This window comes from Oryx dammah, unplaced genomic scaffold (genome assembly GCF_014754425.2).
Source record: "Oryx dammah isolate SB20612 unplaced genomic scaffold, SCBI_Odam_1.1 HiC_scaffold_15, whole genome shotgun sequence".
NCBI classification, from domain to species: Eukaryota; Metazoa; Chordata; class Mammalia; order Artiodactyla; family Bovidae; genus Oryx; species Oryx dammah.
In genome coordinates, this window is record NW_024070199.1 from 10,777,862 (window position 1) to 10,798,323 (window position 20,462).

Consider the following 20,462-nt stretch of genomic DNA (forward strand, 5'->3'; position numbering starts at 1 on the left):
GCTGACTGTATAGACCTTTTCCATCATTGGCTGCAAAGAATATAATCAATCTGATTTCGGTGTTGACCATCCGGTGATGTCCATGTGTAGAGTCTTCTCTTGTGTTGTTGGGAGAGGGTGTTTTCTATGACCATTGTGTTCTCTTGGCAAAACTGTATTACCCTTTGCCCTTCTTCATTCCTTATTCTCAGGCCAAATTTGCCTGTTCACTAGGTGAACAGTTCACTAGTTTGAGGGTTCACTAGGTGCTAAACACTAAACTTTTACAAAGTTATATCATTCAATAATATAATTACCATCTATTTTGTAAATACAAATGCTAAGGCTCAGAGAGGTTAAGTAACTCACTCAACATTTTATAACTAGAGTGTGAGAGAGTCATGCTGTTAACCCAGGCAGCTTGAGTAGAATTCTAGCATCTTCTCACCATACTAAGTCATTTTCAACTCTCAGGTTGAAATGTGCAGAATTGTTTAAGTTAAAAACAATTAAACATCAACAATTTCATATAATTCAGCCAGGTTATCTCTCACTTTTACAGTAAAACCTATTCGTGTAACATAATGTAATGGAATCATCTCTAGATTCAGAGTCCTAAAAATGTAGGTTTATATCATAACCCCAACTGAAGAATTTCAAGCAATTTATCTATCATCCATGGGCTATTTACTCATCTATAAAATTCAGATATTGATACTGACCCACCTAGAATTGATATGAGGAACAAATAATAATGTATGTGAATACAGTATGTTGATTATTAATACTGTTGTTAGAATACTCTGAAAAAGGTTACATATAGACAACCTGAAAGCTTCCAGGTTCCATATTTGTCAACTGGCTAGGTGGTGGAGCCAGGAGCAGCATTCATACTCAGTCCCCTGTCATAATCCTAAGGTGCTTCGTGCGTGCGCTCAGTCACTAAGTCATGTCTGACTCTGCGACCCCATGCACTATAGCCCACCAGGCTCCTCTGTCCGTGGGATTTCCCAGGCAAGAGTATAGGAGTGGGCTGTCATTTCCTACTTCAGGAGATCCTACAGACCCAGGGATTGAACTTGCATCTCCTGCATTAACACGCAAAATCTTTACTGATGAGCCATCTGGGAAGCCCCAAAGTGCTTCAGGAAAGGTGAAATAGCATAAAACAACAGAATGCTCTCCCTTAGCATCTGATCCAAAGAGATTGATCTGACCTTTTTGTTTGTTTGTTTTATAATGAGTGAACCAAAGCATTTTTCCAGAATCATAGAACTTAAAAAACTTCTTCATGTGATCTTGATGAAAGAGCAGATGAATTAGCAGAGTGATAAAGTGCTGTAGCTCTTTTCCAAGGTTGTGAAGATACTGATGTACTTTTGAAATCAGATTAAAAGAGATCACATGAACTAGTAAAGAAGGCGGGGAGAGTCACTCAACAAATATTTGTTGGTCGATGGATTGATGTTGAAGTATGCTGAAACTGTGACTTACATTCAGATGAAAAGGGGAGAGAGCTTATTGTTTGCAAGCTTTGAAGTAAAATGATTAGAGAGAAATTAAAGCAAGTTCATTCCTTTGCAAACTGACAATGGTAAGTAGGACTTTTAAATACAAAGAGATTTTAAAATATCCGTGGCAAAAAAAGAGATCTTAACACGGTGCAATTGATTTATTTCTTCAATAACTATTTATGAACTGACTACTATGGGCAAGTCAGTATGATAGGTACCACAGGAGAAAATACATCTAAAATACAGTGTCTCATCTGAACAGGAGGACAGTGTATCAGGAAAGATGAAGCACAATGTGAGAAGCCGGACTATAAGGAAGACCACAGGTACAGTGAGAGAAAGACAGGTCTGGATGACCAGGGAGAAAGATCGGTGATTTAACATTAAAATTCCCTTCAATTCAAGCTCTAGAGACGTCCCATTCTTTTCCTCTCTCCTTAGAGCCACTCCTTCTTTGATTTTCTTCCACAAGTTTGGATTGAGCATAAATGCTTCCCATTACTAAGTGATGAGAAAGATGAGCAAGATGGTCCCAATTTTATGTTACCCATGACTGTGTTCAGGCTTCCCTGTTGGCTCAGACTGTACAGAATCTGTCCGCAATGAGGGAGACCGAGGTTTGATCCCTGGGTCAGGAAGATCCCCTGGAGAAGGGAATGGTAATCCACTCCAGTATTCTTGCCTGGAAAATTCCATGGACAGAGGAGCCTGGCAGGCTACAGTCCGCGGGGTCGCAAAGAGTCGGACATGATTGAGTGACTAACACTTTCACTTTCCCTTTATGACTGTATAACCTTGGAGAAGTTGCTTAGCTTAGAAACCTAACTTTCTCAATAGTAAAATTAACATTAAAATGTCTAGCCCCAGGATTTTTTAACTTTAATTATTAGATCAATTTATCATAGTGCCTAGCATGTATTAGATACTTGAGAAAAAAAGCAGTAGTACTGGTTCTAATACTAGTAGTAAGAGTAATATCATTATGGCTATTAGCATGGGGAAGATGATTTAGAGAATAGAGTAGTGATTTTCAGAAGATTGATAAGAAAAAATTTTTGACTTTATAGAAGAGACAGCCTTTGACTGACATAAATGGAAGCGTCCCATATCCCCAAATAGAATCCAGCTCTATGGAGATAGGGACTGCGTTTTGTTTACTATTGTATCTCTAGGACCTAACTTCAGTTCAGTTCAGTCGCTCAGTCGTGTCCGACTCTTTGCGACCCCATGAATTGCAGCACACCAGGCCTCCCTGTCCATCACCAACTCCTGGAGTTCACTCAGACTCATGTCCATCAAGTCAGTGATGCCATCCAGCCATCTCATCCTCTGTCATCCCCTTCTCCTCCTGCCCCCAATCCCTCCCAGCATCAGAGTCTTTTCCAATGAGTCAGCTCTTCGCATGAGGTGGCCAAAGTACTGGAGTTTCAGCTTTAGCATCATTCCTTCCAAAGAAATCCCAGGGCTGATCTCCTTCAGAATGGACTGCTTGGATCTCCTTGCAGTCCAAGGGACTCTCAAGGGTCTTCTCCAACACCACAGTTCAAAAGCATCAATTCTTTGGCGCTCAGCCTTCTTCACAGTCCAACTCTCACATCCATACATGACTACTGGAAAAACCATAGCTTTGACTAGACGGACTTTTGTTGGCAAAGTAATGTCTCTGTTTTTGAATATGCTGTCTAGGTTGGTCATAACTTTTCTTCCAAGGAGTAAGCGTCTTTTAATTTCATGGCTGTAGTCACCATCTGCAGTGATTTTGGAGCCCCCCAAAATAAAGTCTGACACTGTTTCCACTGTTTCCCCATCTATTTCTCATGAAGTGATAGGATCAGATGCCAACTTAGTACCTGGGAAATTCTAGGCATTCAAAACTATTCTAAATTAATATTTTAATAAGCATAAAGTAAATATATTTATGGTGGAGGTGCAGCATGGCATACGTGACTACTGGACTGGGTTGCCATTTCCTACTCCAGGGACTCTTCCCCACCCAGGGATAGAACCCATGGCTCCTGCCATGGCAGGCAGACTCTCTACCACTGCACCACCTGGGAGGTCCATTTATGGTAGAGTGTATGACATTAATAAAGATGCCAAAGAAGGAGGTATTTTATTTAAGTTCAGTTACTTAGCTAGAAAATGTTTTTGAAGATAAGATCTAAGATCTGTAGCTAGACAAGTAGATTGGGGACAGCTGGTGGATAGTCTGGAATGTTTTTTAAAGGTAAAGAAAAAGAAAGCTATTCATGCAGTAAAATTACATGGTGGAAATGTTGCTTTTTAGAAAGAAAAATCTCAATGGATGTGAACACTAGATTGATTTGAAAAAACAAAGAGACAGAGATATTATATCAGTGATCCTAAGAAACTTATATTGTAAGTCTTAAAATAGGATGTTGGGTATGAATAAGAAATACACAGGATATATATGAAAAAGAGGATTCTCTTGTATATGGAGTAGGCTGGAGAATCTGATGGTTATAATTGGGCAAGATGATTAGTTGTATTTCAGGTTTATTTAGACTGGGGTGATACTTAGGCATTTACTTAGAAAATCAAGTTGTGAGATGAAAACTCAGGTAAAAATTGTACACCAATAAGGGCAGGCCTTGTGAATGCTCATATCTGTCAAGAGGAAGGGAAATGGATATAATTCCAATGGACAGAGAAGCAGGAAGGAGACCAGCAAGAATATCAGCCATGTGACAAAAGGGGAATTTTAAGTTACACTCCAGATTGTCAAATACCGATTGAAAACCAGGTAGGATGAAGGCTGGGAAAAAATCAGTGTATTCAAATATGGTACTTTGTTGACCCTCAAGAGCTCAGCTTTTCAGTGGTGGTGGAACACAAACAAGATTGCAGGGAATTAAGGAAAGAAGGCAAAGATGAAGAAATGGATGACTGATAATCTGCCTCACACTGTAGTTGTCATTATACCCAAATGGAAAAGAAAATGTCCTCAACTATCTGCTAACATCATCATATTTATAAAATCTTACATTGTGGTTCAGCACTCACTCTGTTTCTATTTTCTAAATCTTTTGGGTGTGGGTTTTCAGCTCTCGATTCTCTTGGACACTTTGCTTGCAATTGACCAGGTGGTTTGTATCTGGGAGTGCTCAAACACTTGGTGTATTGTGATGCTTTCTTAACTGTTATTCGCTTGTGCTTTGAATGCCATTGACTGCTCTCAGAGAGCCTTCCCTGGCAGTTCGTTTGGTAAAGAATCTGCCTGCAATGCAGGAGACCCAGGTTTAGTCCCTGGGTCTGGAAGGTCCCCTGGAGAAGGAAATGGCACCCCACTCCAGTACTCTTGTCTGGAAAATCCCATGGACAGAGGAGCCTGGTAGGCTACAGTCTATGGGGTCGCAAAGAGTCACACACGACTGAGCGACTTCACGCAAGTGGTAAAGAACCTACCTGCCAATGCAGAAGACATGAGAGATGGGAGTTTGATCCCTAGATCTGGAAGATCCCGTGAAGGGGAGGGTATGGCAACTCATTCCAGTACTCTTGCCTGAAGAATCCCATGGACAGAGGAGCCTGGTAGGCTATGGTTCATAAGTCTAAAAGAATCAGACACAACTAAAGCAACTTAGCACACGATTTAGCAGTTCACAGAACTCAGAAGTTTGTCTAATTAAGATTATAACTTTAATTTGAAATCAGAGCCTATTGGTAAGAACACATTCAGGTAAATAAGAATAGTTCTCTTACCAAAATTAGAATCTTAACTAAGAATATCAGCAGTTATTTCTGTAGTTTGTGAGTGTTAATTAAAAATATGAAATTCTATGATTGCTATTGTTGTTTACGCACTTAGTCGTGTCCAACTCATTCTGGCCCCATGGACTGCAACATGCCAAGATTCCCTGTCCTTCATCATCTCCCAGAGTATGGTTAAACTCATGTTCATTGAGTTGGTGATGCCATCCAACCATCTCATCCTCTGTCATCTCCTCCTCCTCCTGTTTTCGATCTTTCCCAGCCTCAGGGTTTTTTCCAATGACTCAGGTCTTCCCATCAGGGGGCCATGGTATTGGAACTTCAGCTTCAACATCAGTCCTTCCAATGAATATTCTAGCTTGAGTTCCTTTAGGATTGACTGCTTTGATCTCCTTGCAGTACAATGGACTCTGAAGAGTCTTTTCTATCACCGCAGTTCAAAACATCAATTTTTTGGTGCTCAGCCTTCCTTAAGGTCCAACTCTCACATCCATACATGACTAATGGAAAAACCACAGCTTTGACTATGCAGACCTTTGTTGGCAAAGTGATGGCTCTGCTTTCTAATATGCTCTCTAGGTGTATCATAGCTTTTCTTCCAAGGAGCAAGTGTCTTTTAGTTTTGTGGTTGCAGTCACAATCTGCAGTGATTTTGGAGCCCCCCAAAAGACAGTCTGTCACTGTTTCCAATTTTTCCCATCTATTTGCCATGAAATGATGGGACCAGACGCCATGATCTTAGTTTTTGAATGTTGAGTTTTAACCCAACTTTTTCACTCTCCTTTTTCACCCTCATCAAGAGGCTCTGTACTTCCTCTTCACTTTCTGCCATTAAAGCAGTATCATCTGCATATCTGAGGTTATTGATGTTTTTCCCGGCAATCTAGATTCCACCTTGTGATTCATCCAGCCTGACAGTTCTTATGATGTACTCTGCATATAAATTAAATAAGCAGGGTGACACTATACAGCCTTGAAATACTCCTTTCCCAATTTTGAACCAGTCCATTGTTTGATGTCTGAATCTAGCTGTTGCTTCTTGACCTGCATACAGGTTTCCCAGGAGATAGGCAAAGTTGTCTGGTATTACCATTTCTTTAAGAATTTTCCACAGATTGTTGTGATCCACACAGTCAAAGGCTTTAGCATAGACAATCAAGCAGAAGTAGATGTTTTTCTGGAATTCCCTTGCTTCTTCTATAATCCATCAGTTCAGTTCAGTTCAGTCACTCAGTTGTGTCTGACTCTTTGCAACCCCATGAATCGCAGCATGCCAGGCCTCCTGGTCCATCACCAACTCCCGGAGCTCACTCAGACTCAGCATCCATTGAGTCATTGATGCCATCCAGCCATCTCATCCTCTATCGTCCCCTTCTCCTCCTGCCCCCAATCCCTTCCAGCATCAGAGTTTTTTCCAATGAGTCAGCTCTTCACATGAGGTGGCCAAAGTACTGGAGTATCAGCTTTAGCATCATTCCTTCCAAAGAAATCCCAGGGCTGATCTCCTTCAGAATGGACTGGTTGGATCTCCTTGCAGTCCAAGGGACTCTCAAGAGTCTTCTCCAACACCACAGTTCAAAAGCATCAATTCTTTGGCGCTCAGCCTTCTTCACAGTCCAACTCTCACATCCATACATGACCACTGGAAAAACCATAGCCTTGACTAGACAGACCTTTGTTGGCAAAGTAATGGCTATAATCCAACAGATGTTGGCAATTTGATCTCTGGTTCTTTTGCCTTTTCTAAATCTAGCTTGTACATCTGGAAGTTCTCCATTCATGTACTATTGAAGCCTACCTTGAAGGATTTTGAGCATTACCTTGGTAGCATGTGAAATGAGTGCAATTGTACATTAGTTTGAACATTCTTTGGAATTACCTTTCTTTGGGATAGGAATGAAAATTGACCTCTTCCAGTCCTGTGGCCACTGCTGAGTCTTCCAAATTTGCTGGCATATTGAGTGCAGCACTTTCAAAGCATCATCTTTTAGGATTTGAAATAGCTCAGCTGAAATTTCATCACCTCCATTAGCTTTGTTCATAGTAATGCTTCCTAAGGCCCACTGGACTTTGCACTTCAGGATGTCTGGCTCTAGGTGAGTGATCACACCATCGTGGTTATCCTGGTCATTAAGACATGTTATGTATTCTAATTTTAACTTCTTATAATGTTGTATATTTGTAAACCAATCTCATTATAATTGAATAGTATTCCTAAAATAACCAAATATATGACATATTAAAATAGATGCTCACTAAATTTTAACCAGAAAATTTTTTGCTTACTGCTATTCAAAGAAGCAATATTAACCCTTACACTAATGGGTATGATGCTTAGCAAAGATGAATTCCAATGGCTTATATAAGTGACAGAACTGCAATTGGAATTTGGGACTTTTAGATTCCATCTTCTGAGGTTTTAATTTCTCTGTAATAATTCCTCTTAATATGAAGAGCATATACAATTTTAGGCAGTGGAAACAATCTAGAAGGAGGGACATTATTAAAGAAAGTGATGGACAGTTTAGTTGTGTGTGACAAACCTACAGGCTTTGTTTATTGATGCTCTCATCCTGATTAGAGCTTCCATGCTGGTTTATTAACTATCAGTTTTAGTACTTGTTTTTCATCCATTCAGCAAAGATATGTAAAGTTCAATGTGTTTGAAAAAAGGATGGAGATAATTAATATCAGCCTTCAGTTCTTTCTTTTGGATTGAGGGTAGAGCAAAACTTCCCCTTTTTTTCCTTTTTCAAAGATAAAGAGCTACCTTTTATTTCTACCTGTAGACTTGAGATCTTTAAGAAGAAATGGGGAAGGTGCTGAAGGTGAAGTCCTTGAGTGGAGCGAAGGAGAGCAGGTGATCCTGCCAGCTAGTCTCCTTCCTGATGCTGACAAGATCAAGGAGAAGGGACATGCCCGAAGTCCCTGGAGATTAGGGAGATATTAGCTGGTAGGAATATGGGTTGTCGACTGGGATCTTTGGAATAGAGAATTAATAGAAAAGTCCTCAGTAAGCCCTTAAGTCAAGGTTGGGTGCACCTTGATGAAAGTGACAGGCAAAGTAAATATGATTTCAACAGTAGGTGGAGAGGAAAGCCCTGATGTGAGAAGGTCAGCGCAGGGAGCAACCTCTGAGATCATCCATCTGCATGAGAAAATCGAAGCACCACGACCTTGCCAGAGTTACCCATCGTGTTACACCACAGAATCAAGACTACATCACAGGTCTTAATGACTCTCAGGCCACTGTCTTCCCTCACAGAGCATTCTGAAGAAGTGGTCCCCGCTGTTCCCTATGCCCTGATAGGCTCATCTCTTTCCTTCCCATTCTGATAGACATCTGCCTCTGAACACTTTTGGTTCATACCATCTCGTCTGTGAAACCTTTTTTGACAACCTCTAGGTACAATCACATGTCCCTTCCTTTATGTTGTCTCTGCAGCTGCTCTAATCACAGGCATTAGCACAGCAGTCATATCACTTTGTTGCCTATTATCATTAGTCTTCCTCTGCTAGTGAGTTGTTTGAGGCCAGGAGTCATATGTCATTCATGCCTGTCTCTCCAGGGCTTATACCTATCACATGGTAGGTTCACAATAACTGTTAGATCATGCTTTAATTCATATATTCAGTATATAAATTAGAACTTACCAGTGCTTCCCTCAGAGAAGGAGATGGCACCCCACTCCAGTACTCTTGCCTGTAAAATCCCATGGACAGAGGAGGCTGGTAGGCTGCGGTCCATGGGGTCGCGAAGAGTCAGACATCACTGAGCAACTTCCCTTTCACTTTTCACTTTCATGCTTTGGAGAAGGAAATGGCAACCCACTCCAGTGTTCTTGCTTGGAGAATCCCAGGGACAAGGGAGCCTGGTGGGCTGCCGTCTATGGGGTCACACAGAGTCAGACACGACTGAAGTGACTTAGCAGCAGTGCTTCCCTGCTGGCTCAGATGCCTGGAGAATTCCATGGACAGAGGAGCCTGGCAGAGTACAGTCCATGGGGTCACAAAGAGTCAGACATGACTGAGCGACTCCCACTTATCACCTCATTCGTGTGTATAAAAACTGTCCCAAGATGGAAGAAGCCATATTTCATAGGAAGAGACTGCAGTCAATAGGAGCTGCCTAATAGAGAAGAATTCAGTAACAATGCAGTTTTTAGAGTTCTCCCGTGACTTGGTTCTAAAGATTCTTCTAGAAACATACTATGAAGAAGGCATGGTGCCAGAAGCTGCTGCTGCTGCTGCTGCTGCTAAGTCGCTTCAGTCGTGTCCAACTCTGTGCGACCCCATAGATGGCAGCCCACCAGGCTCCCCCGTCCCTGAGATTCTCCAGGCAAGAGGCTACAGGGGTTTAAAAAAAAAAAAAGAGTAAAATGAAGTCTTATATCATGAAGATGGGAAGATGAAGGATGCCACGAGATCAGCCTTGGGAAAGTGAGTGCCAGTAACAGAGCAACATGATGGTCAAACTGGGAAAGGGAATATTAAAGAGAAAACAGAGACTTCCCTGGGAGCCCAGTAGCTAAGACTCCAAACTCCAGTGCAGGGGCCCAGGTTCCAGTCCATAGAGAACTAGATCCCAAATGCCATAACTAAGAGTCTGCATGCTACAACTAAAGACCACTTATGCCACAGTGAAGATCAAAGATCCCTTGTGCCCCAATGAGAGAGAACGAGAGAAAAATGAGTCAATATTCAGTATTTGATCAAATAAATTTTGTGACCCTGCAGACTGTTAATCCAAAACTCATTAGAACAGCTCTCACTACTGAATGCCTACCATGTGCCAGGCAGCTAAGATGTGTTCTCTCATTTATTCTTCTCAACAATTTCATAAAGATAATCGTGCTATTGTAACTAAAATTTCTCTTTTTATTTTTAGACATTTTAATGGGTGTGTAATTATTGTTTTCACCTGCATACACATATAGCTGATTCACTTTGTTGTACAGCAGAAACTAACACGACATTGTAAAGCAGTTATATTTCAATTTTTAAAAAATAAATTTAAGATACACAAATGGCATAAATATATGGATAGATACTCTTTTTTTAAGCCGGTTGTTGTAGATACCTTTAAACCATCGTTGAAATTCATCACTCAGCCTTATATGCTAAAAGCCAAAAGATTGAGATGTCTTATTTACTGTATTATAATCACTTATAATAATGGGCAGAATTAGTCCACTACTATCATATTCTATACTACTTAGGAATCAAATATATATACACAGCCAATAGTAAATGGATCTGTATAGCTCTTGTATGTGGCAACAGAGGGGCTGTGGCTCAAATTCACTTCTTTATTTTGTATATTAGATATCACACTTCTGTGAGGTTTTAATGTTTGTGTTTGGTACCTCTATAAGGACTGTATGTTTCTTGAGAATAGGAATAATATACTAAAATCTTTATTTTCTCAGTGCCTCTCATATCTCTTGGCACATCATGCAAGCTCAATACTTGCTCATTGGGTAGAATCGCTTTGTCCTAAAAAGCCAACACTCTGATATTCGTGTTTCAGCGTTTGTTTTAATATGTGATATGGGGATGTCTGAAATTCATTCATCTTAACATTTTAGAATGCTGTTAGTTTTAATGAAATTACAATATAGACACGAACAAAAAATTCAAAGGAATCATTACTTAGGATTCCAGTTAAAGAACATTAAAACATGGAATAGTTCACATGTCTTATTCATGAAAAACCTCTTTTCAGGAAATAAAAATAGATCTCAAATCGAATTATACTATCACCCAGACAGGTGGTTACTATAGCACTGAAGGGAAAAAAAGGAAAAAGCAGTGAAATTAGCTAAAGACTGTTGGGAAGAGAAAAACATATATAAAGTATTTAAAGTTTATGAAGTTAGAATTTTAAATACCAAGTTTGAATTTGAATAGGTTATGCTCTTGTCTTAACTTCCATCTGAGGCCAGGAAGGCTAGATGTTCAGAATAGGACAGGGCAATATGTGGCATCAATTTGATTTTCCAGCCACCATGGAAACCTACCAGCTGACACTCTATAACCATTAGGTTCAGAAAAATCAAGTATCTGAACAAAAACATATTTCAAAACTGGGAAATTCCATCTACTTTACTGACCCTCCATGTCTAGAAAGCTGCCAATCCTCTCACTTCTGCAGGTGGAGAGATGATGCTGGGTGATGGTCAGAGCCAGATCTGAGTTAACCGGAACCATCTCCATGCAACTGTACAGGCTGCAAACCATCAGTAGCATAAAACATTACCAGGGTGCTTAAACCTCACAGGAGATATTGCTGGCCAAGAAAAAAATTGTATTTGGCAGTATTTTTCAGGAAGAATGTTGTTTGTTGTTTAATTGCCCAGTCATGTCTGACTCTTTTGTGACTCCATGGATTGGGATTTTCCAGGCAAGAATACTGGAGTAGGTTGCCATTTTCTTTCTCCAGGGAGTCTTCCTGACCCAGGGATCAAACCAGTCTCCTGCCTGCATCTCCTGCATTGCAGGAGGATTCTTTACTGCTGAGCTACCAGGGAAGCCAAAATTGAATGTGTGTTCAGTCTCATTCAACTCTTTGCAACCTCATGGAATGTAGACTGCCAGACTCTGTCCATGGAATTTTCCAGACAAGAATACTAGAGTGGGTTGCCATGCCCTCCTCCATGGGATCTTCCAGACCCAAAGATTGAACCCATGTCTCTTGAATCTCCTGTGTTAGCAGACAGATTCTTTGCCACTGCACAACTTGGGAAGCCCCCTATAAAAAAATAATAATAATAATTTTATTTATTTTTGGCTGTCTGGGTCTTTGTTGCCGCATGGGCTTTTCTCCAGCTGTGAGCTTGGTCTTTATAGTTGCGGTGTGCTGGCTTCAGTAGTTGCAGCTAAGTAGTTGTGGCTCCCGGACTCTAGAGTCACAAGGCTCAGTACTTGCGGTGCAGGGGCTTAGTTGCTCCTCAGCATGTCGGGATCTTCCTGGACCAGAAATCGAACCAGAGTCTCCTTCATTGGCAGGCTGATTCTTCACCACTGAGCCACCAGGGAAGCCCCAAAGCCCGTTTTTGGTTTGTTTGTTTGTTTTTAAATTAAATGGCATATATTGTTAGATTAATTGGAAGTAGAGTGAGACCATCAAGGCAGAGACAATAGATTGTCTGTAAATCCCCCAGAAGATGATGGGAGGCCCTTCATGACAGTTTTTCTTGGTTTTTCAGAGTAAGAATACACAAAATTATGGCTCAGAGGGAATTACTATTCATACCTTTTGGCTCTTTACCACTCAGTAAGCAACTATTCCTCTAAGCAAATGTGAACCAAAGTATTTAAAGACTATTGAATTGGTATACTCCTCTAGAAAGGTATTTGTGCTGCTTGTGCTCAGTTGCTCAGTCATGTCCAACTCTTTGTGACTCTATAGACTGTAGCCTGTCCATGGAATTTTCCAGGCAAGAATACTGGAGAGGGTTGCCATTTCTTTTTCTAGGGGATCTTCCTGACCCAGGGATCAAACCTGCTTCTCTCGCATCTCCTGCATTGACAGGTAGATTCTTTACCACTAGCTCTACCTGCTGCTGCTAAGTCACTTCAGTCGTGTCCAACTCTGTGTGACCCCATAGACGGCAGCCCACCAGGCTCCCCCATCCCTGGGATTCTCCAGGCAAGAACACTGGAGTGGGTTGCCATTTCCTTCTCCAATGCATGAAAGTGAAAAGTGAAAGTGAAGTCGCTCAGTCGTGTCCGAACCTCAGTGACCCCATGGACTGCAGCCTACCATGCTCCTCCGTCCATGGGATTTTCCAGGCAAGAGTACTGGAGTGGGGTGCCATTGCCTTCTGCAAGCTCTACCTGAGAAGCTACTAAATGTGCACAAATATCACAGTCCATTTTTATAACACTTATGTTTAAAATGGAAGTATTCTTAGTTTTTTTTTATTTCATTCTTTCCCCTGAGGTCTTTGCCAAGGATCAGTGTAGGATTTCTTTTCTTAGGGACCCTTAGGCAGCGTAGATCGTGCTCTCTTAGTGATGAAGCAGTAAACTCTAGAACCTCTTAAATATCTTTCATGTCATTCTGTGTTTTAAATGCTCCTCAGGTAAAGCTTGAAATATTGCCTCACCTATGCTAAAATCCTTTCACTCCTTTATAATTTCACTAGATCCAGTTGTAGTCATGGAATATTTTCTTCTAAAAGGAAGGTTACATCCCCACCTGGATGTCATCTTCCCTTCCTTTAAAGAGATCCTGGATACTATTGAATCAGGCAAATGAAGCATTGCTTTCTTGGGTTGAAAACTAAAGACCCATGGAGTAAATGTAAAGCCATCAATAGTTCATGTAGCTGTCTGGGGAACTTTTGAATACAAACTTGGATATGTATAAATAATGCTTCTAGGATTTATAATTCAGCATATGTGATCATACAAATGTTAAGGAAGGATTTTGGTAGACCCCAACTTTGCAATGTATGTCACTAAAATATTCTTATCTGTTAAGCACTTCCTTACAGAATTTTCTCCTCTGATATTTATTATCATAGGCTTGTTGTTTTCTTCTCTTTGAAGTTTTCTTTTTTTCTTTTTCCCCACCGCAATTTGCAGCACTTTAATAGTGTGAAGGGCTCCACTCTAGAGAGCGACGAAGCGAAGAAAAGCTTCATGGAGCCATACTGTGAGAATTAAAACACATTGCATTAACTCAGCCTTCCCTTTCTGACTTCCTCTGTCAACTGAAAACAGTTTTGAAAAACAAAAAAAAAGAATTAATATGGGAACACACAGGGAGTTTGAGTTTTGATTTTTACATGTGAAAAACAAAATAAAAAAAACTGTAAAGTTGCTAAAGCTTAGTTCTAACATCTTCAAGTTCTCTCCCCTGAGTCATTAAGTTGCTGAAGCCCAGAAAATCAAATTTGGTTTAGGCCTGTTTGATAATGTAGTAACACAATAAAATGTGATTCACCAATTAGCTCATATAATTAGAAAATCAAAACATGCTCTAAGTGTCTGGTGGACACATATAAGTAAAGTCTATTGTTCTTTATATTTGCTGATTATAGTTATGATTATACCTTCAGTTAATGATACCATAGTCAAATTCCTTATGGAAGAGAACCCATAAATGCCTGTGTTTATAAATCAGGTAAATAATTTACTTAGTTCATTCATTCATCCGTTCACTTTTTTCCCCTTCATTATTTCTTTTTTGTCGGGCTCCATTAGTTAATGCGGCTGCCTGGTTCTTGCCTCCATAATGCAAGAACTATGTTTAAATTCTTGTAAAGAAGGGACAGTAAAGTAAAATTAGAATTTTATAAAAATCATGGATTTTTACTTGAAAATTAGTTTTTTCTCACTGATTTCTAATTGTTAATAATGTTGCTGAGACATATTCTAACAACAACAACAACAAAAATAGCCAATTCAAGAATTTCCTTGCTCAGAAATTTTGCCTGGTTGAGAAGGATCTGTGATAGATAAAAGTGAGAATTTAATATTTGTTAGATTATTTTAAAGTAGCTCTTCATATGTTCTGTATTCATGTCACTTGAAATCTAAGTCATATGTTCTATGATGCCTGACTATATTTAAAATGTGTTTCTCTCTCTAAGTTCAAATCAATTTAAGGGTTGGTTAGGTGGTTAAAATGGTTTCTCACCAGGAATTTCAAGCATGTCCTGGTTTGTTCTTTTCTCATTGCTACCGAAGCCATGGTTACATGGGTCAGGGCTTCTCAACAAATATAGCGGGAGGATAATGGGGATAAATTACCTGAGCTTGAACCAATAAAGAGAAGGCATTCTTTATCTAACACGGTCATTCTTAATGCTGTTTTACAGCCCAAAATGTAATATGGTCGTGTTGCCCTTACCACTGATTTTTAAGGTCATATTTTAGAGTCTATCCATAGAAAAATCAAAAGATATTAGGAAAAAATTGCCCTTGTAATTGTAACAATGCCCCAGATGGCTTTCTCTTTTAAGCTCACAGTACATATTTTGTACTGTTTTCTCTCCCCCAAACATCAAGAAATTTTAAAGGATACAATGAGGGGTTTTTGGTGTTTTGTTTTGTTTGTAGAGTCTCAGTCATATTTCAGAACACCTTGGACTATATTTCATTTGGAAGAGAACATTTGGTCACAAACATCAATAGAGTGTGGTTTATTCATAGCCAGGATGCAATTTGACCCCCTAATGTTATTCAAAATGCAGCTCTCCTCCTCAAAATGTATTTAATAGTTTTCTTTCTTTTTTTCCCCTATTTACAGGTCAATGGGACAGAAATTGAATATGAGTTTGAAGAAATTACATTGGAGAGGGTAAGAAAAAATCCAATAATCCAAAACCCTAATCTTGCATTCCACATTCTGCTTTCTAATGGGTTGTCTTGAGGAAATGTGCAAATGTATATTATACACACGCTCGCAATGAAAATATTAATGAAGTGTTTGCAGTGGAAGGCATGGAGACAAGCCGACCAACCTAACAAAACTTTCATTATGTGTACAAAAATGAATAGGGAAAGCCAAGTATTTAGTGAGCTTGTGTGATGTGAAAGTGAAAATGTTAGTTGCTTAGTCGTGTCTGATTCTTTGTGACCCCATGGACTCCTCTGTCCATGGGATTTCCCAGGCAAGAATACTAGAGCAGGTTGCCATTCCCTTCTCCAGGGGATCTTCCTGACCCAGGGATCAATACTTTTTTCCCCTATTGTTTTCATTATTAATCTTTTGCTATACATTTTAAGATATGTTATACTGTATTTTCTGGACATGGAACAACAGACTGGTTCCAAAGAGGAAAAGGAGTATGTCAGGGCTGTATATTGTCACCCTGCTTATGTAACTTCTATGCAGAGTACATCATGAGAAACACTGGGCTGGAAAAAGCACAAGCTGGAATCAAGATTGCAGGGAGAAATATTAATAATCTCAGATATTCAGATGACACCACCCTTATGGCAGAAAGTGAAGAGGAACTAAAAAGCCTCTTCATGAAAGTGAGAGTGGAGAGTGAAAAAGTTGGCTTAAAGCTCAACATTCAGAAAATGAAGATCATGGCCTCTGGTCCCATCACTTCATGGGAAATAGATGGGGAAACAGTGGAAACAATGTCAGACTTTCTTTTGGGGGGCTCCAAAATCACTGCAGATGGTGACTACAGCCATGAAATTAAAAGATGCTTACTCCTTGGAAGAAAAGTTATGACCAACCTAGATAGCATATTCAAAAGCAGAGACATTACTTTGCCAACAAAAGTCCGTCTAGTCAAGGCTATGGTTTTCCCAATGGTCATGTATGGATGTGAGAGTTGGACTGTGAAGAAGGCTGAGCGCCAAAGAATTGATGCTTTTGAACTGTGGTGTTGGAGAAGACTCTTGAGAGTCCCTTGGACTGCAAGGAGATCCAAGCAGTCCATTCTGAAGGAGATCAGCCCTGGGATTTCTTTGGAAGGAATGATGCTAAAGCTGAAACTCCATTACTTTGGCCACCTCATGCGAAGAGCTGACTCATTTGAAAAGACCCTGATGCTGGGAGGGATTGGGGGCAAGAGGAGAAGGGGACGACAGAGGATGAGATGGCTGGATGGCATCACGGACTCGATGGACATGAGTCAGAGTGAACTCCGGGAGTTGGTGATGGACAGGGAGGCCTGGCGTGCTGCGATTCATGGGGTCGCAAAGAGTCGGACATGACTGAGCGACTGAACTGAACTGAACTGATACTGTATTTTCATTTATGTGATATTAATGTGATGTTCTTAACTACCATTACCATGCTTTTCCTTTTTTTTTTTTAAATAATATGTGATGGATTTTAAAACCTCTCTCATAGAGAAAAACACAGCAACCCTGCAGAGTTCTGAACATGTTGTTCAGGCCTTGGTAAAGATTTGAAAAATTAGGGAGATTTTTTTGTACCGTAAGCCTAAAATATAAAGGTGTTTTAGAGAAGAATAAGAAAAAAGGCCAAAGACTGCCCAGAAAAAGGCCAAAGAACCCCTAGAAAAAGGTGACTGAAAAGTATTAACAGGACATTCATCAAAAAAGAAAAGGCCAATAGCATCCAGAAGCTTGCTCAGCCTTACTATTAAACAAACAATGGTACTAAACAGTTTTTCCCAACCCAGTTGGCAAAACATTTAAAAGGAAGATTAATATCCGCTGCCACTGAGTGGGCCTGGAAATTGGAGCAGCCATTTGTTGCTGTTGCTCCATCACTCCGTCACGTCTGATTCTGTGCCGCCTCGCAGACTGCGGCACGCCAGGCTTCTCTTTCCTTGACTGTTTCCCAGAATTTGATCAGACTTATGTCCACTAAGTTGATGATGCCATCCCACCATCTCATCCTCTGTCGCCCCCTTCTCCTGTTGCCTTCAGTCTTTCCCAGCATCATTTCCAATGAATTGACTCTTTGAAACAGGTGGCCAAAGTATTGGAGCTTCAGCATCAGTCCTTCCAATGAATATTCAGGACTGATTTCCTTTAGGATGAACTGGTTGGATCTTCTTGCAGTCCAAGGGACTCACAAGAGTCTTCTCCAGCACCACAGTTCAAAAGCATAAGTTATTCAGTGCTCAGCCTTCTTTCTGGTCCAACTCTCATAGTCATACATGACTACTGGAAAAAATCTTAGCTTTGACTAAATGAACCTTTGTTAGCAAAGTAATGTCTCTGCTTTTTAATATTCTGTCTAGGTTGTCATAGCTTTTCTTCCAAGAAACAAGTGTCTTTTAATTTCATGGCTACAGTAACCTCCACAGTTATTTTGGAGCCCAAGAAAATAAAGTCTGTCACTGTTTCCATTGTTTCCTCACCTTTTTGCCATGAAGTTATAGGACTGGATGCCATGATCTTAATTATATGAATATTGAGTTTTAAGCCAGCTTTTTCACTCTCCTCTTTCACCTTCATCTGTATATGCATTCATAATAAAAATACATACCAAAATATTAAAAATTATTAACTGTTGTTAAGGATTTTGAGGTAATTGTTAGTTACTTCTTTTTGTCTATATTTATTTTCTACACTTTCCATAATAAACACGCAATGTGTGAATGCTTAGATGCTCAGTCATGCCCAACTCTTTGTTATCCTTCAGACTGTAGCCCATCATGCTCCTCTGTCCATGGGATTTTTCAGGCAAGAATACTGGAGTGGATTGCAATTTTCTCCTCCAGGGAAACATGCAATACATTTATATTAAGAAATAAAAATGTGAGTATTTTTTCTGTGCTCTCATCCAAGCATGAATTCAGACTCTAGATCTACATTTAAACTTATTTTTTTTTCTTCTTCAGTTTACTAATTATTCAGTTTCATTAGTCAGGCAATTTCCTTACTTCCAGCCTAATTTTTATTATGAATGGCTTTAAAAGGAAATTTACATTAAAAAGTAAATGTTTGACAGATGAGTTCTTTAAAACTTCCATTATGAAGTTTGATAAATTGTTTTAAAGGCATGCAAAATGAATAAAAGTGAGGTTTATGGAAAATCAACCCAAATGAGGAAAGAGAAGGTATTTCTCCTAAATCACTAATCATCTGTCCAGAGATAGCTATATAAATTGTAGGATGCAGTGCAAAGTCAAAGTGGGAGGCCTTTGTTTAAAAACCAGTAAGAATTAAAAGGTGACAATGGCGGTGCCTTCTAAACATAGAATCTCTTTCCACTACACAGATCTCACCCTTATGAGGTCAGCCTCTCTCTCCCCAAACCCCACACATAAATACGTCTTGACTGTAACAACATTTAGTTACTCTGGTTTTATAGGTCAGAAATAGATGCTAACAGTGATGTGAGGTAGAACATTCTCTATGAGTCAGACAATGGTGGGTTCTAGTGTGTGTGTTTGCACTCGCTTCATGAGCTTGCATGCCGTCTCACTTCCTTTACTTCCCACCTTAAGGATCTCAGTCACACTCTGAAGCTTATCCTTGCCCTTAGCTGTTCCCCTTCCAAGACCCCTTTGTCGAGCATCACCTTCTCTGAGCACCACCGCCTCTGTGTCCTTATCATTTGTTCTAGTACACCTCCTATCCCCACTGGGACCTTGAATCTGGCTTCACTCACTCTCCTCCTCCCTTTGGCCTATGTGCCCTGGTCTATCACTCTAATTTTCCATCTTACACACTCAGCACTTTTTCTCCTCTCTCTTTTTTCGTGGTCGCCTCAGCCCTTGTTAACCTACCGTGGTTAAACTTACACCTTCCTAATTACTCCATGCCAGCGCCTGAGCAACTAGACATGGCAAGAGAAGCACCTAGTCATCTCACTTTAAATTTATAACTGTTGGCTTCAAACAAACTCCCAAAACAACCAACCAGTTCTTAGCAATTTCTTTAGAAACATCCATTTCTCGGTCTCTGGGAAAAGAGTTTCCTATCTCATTTCGTCTCCTCAAATCTCAAACACCTCCTCCCTCGTCCGCACTCTTAACTATTAATTTCTCTCCATATGTCCTTGAGAAAATCTAAGCCATCAAATGAAAACCGCCTTACTTCCTACCACCACATTCGCTAGTATGCTCTCTCTGTTCCCTGATTCTTTCCAAGGCCAGCTCTTCGCTTGTAACCTGGATTCCATAACCTCTTGTCCATTTAAGGAATTTGCTTCTAGAGTTTTCTCCTCTCTCTCCTGCAATATCAGTTTCTTGCTTGCTTTTTTTTTTTCTGGATAAATTTAATTTAGCATGATAATAGCTCTCATCTTAAAAAAAGAAAAAGAAAAAATGTGTCCCAATGTTCCTCACCCATTATTGCCTCGTTGTTTTATTGAGCTTAACCAAAAATCTAGGGAAACTGTCTGTCTGCATTAACTCCACTTTAGTACTTCCTTTTCTTACGTTAACCTATTCATGTTTTCATCCTCACAGTAGCTCTAAAATGTCCCTGTCAAAGTCACAGCAAGTTCCATCTTGCTCATACAAGCCTCAGTTCTCAGTCCTGACTTCTCAGCAGCACTGGATGCAGCTGTCTCTGCCTCCTTCCTCAAAGGTGTTAATTTCTTGCCTTCCAGAACAAAGCACTCTCCTGCTGATCTGCCATCTCACCGGTGCCCTTTCTCAGTCTCCTTGCTGGTTCTTCCTCTAAATGTAGGAACACTCCAGAAACCCAGTACCCACATTTGATATATTCCTAACAGAATTCATGATTTCTCTGTACTTCCTGTCCTCGGGGCCTAAGCTGCTTCTCTCTTAATATTTGTCATCTGAACTCACTGACTCTATAATATTCCTTGTAATT

The 20,462-nt window shown here is 40.1% G+C and overlaps 1 protein-coding gene across 16 annotated transcripts in view; it reads left to right on the forward strand.

The window, feature by feature from the left end:
* Window positions 1-20,462, forward strand: part of DLG2 (discs large MAGUK scaffold protein 2) — a 2,338,778-nt gene that overhangs the window by 1,540,785 nt on the left and 777,531 nt on the right. For all 16 annotated transcript variants that reach the window (XM_040255566.1, XM_040255568.1, XM_040255582.1 and 13 more), the window contains one exon: window positions 15,487-15,537. In XM_040255566.1, the coding sequence (XP_040111500.1) occupies window positions 15,487-15,537 (51 nt within the window). The remainder of the gene's footprint in view (window positions 1-15,486; window positions 15,538-20,462) is intronic.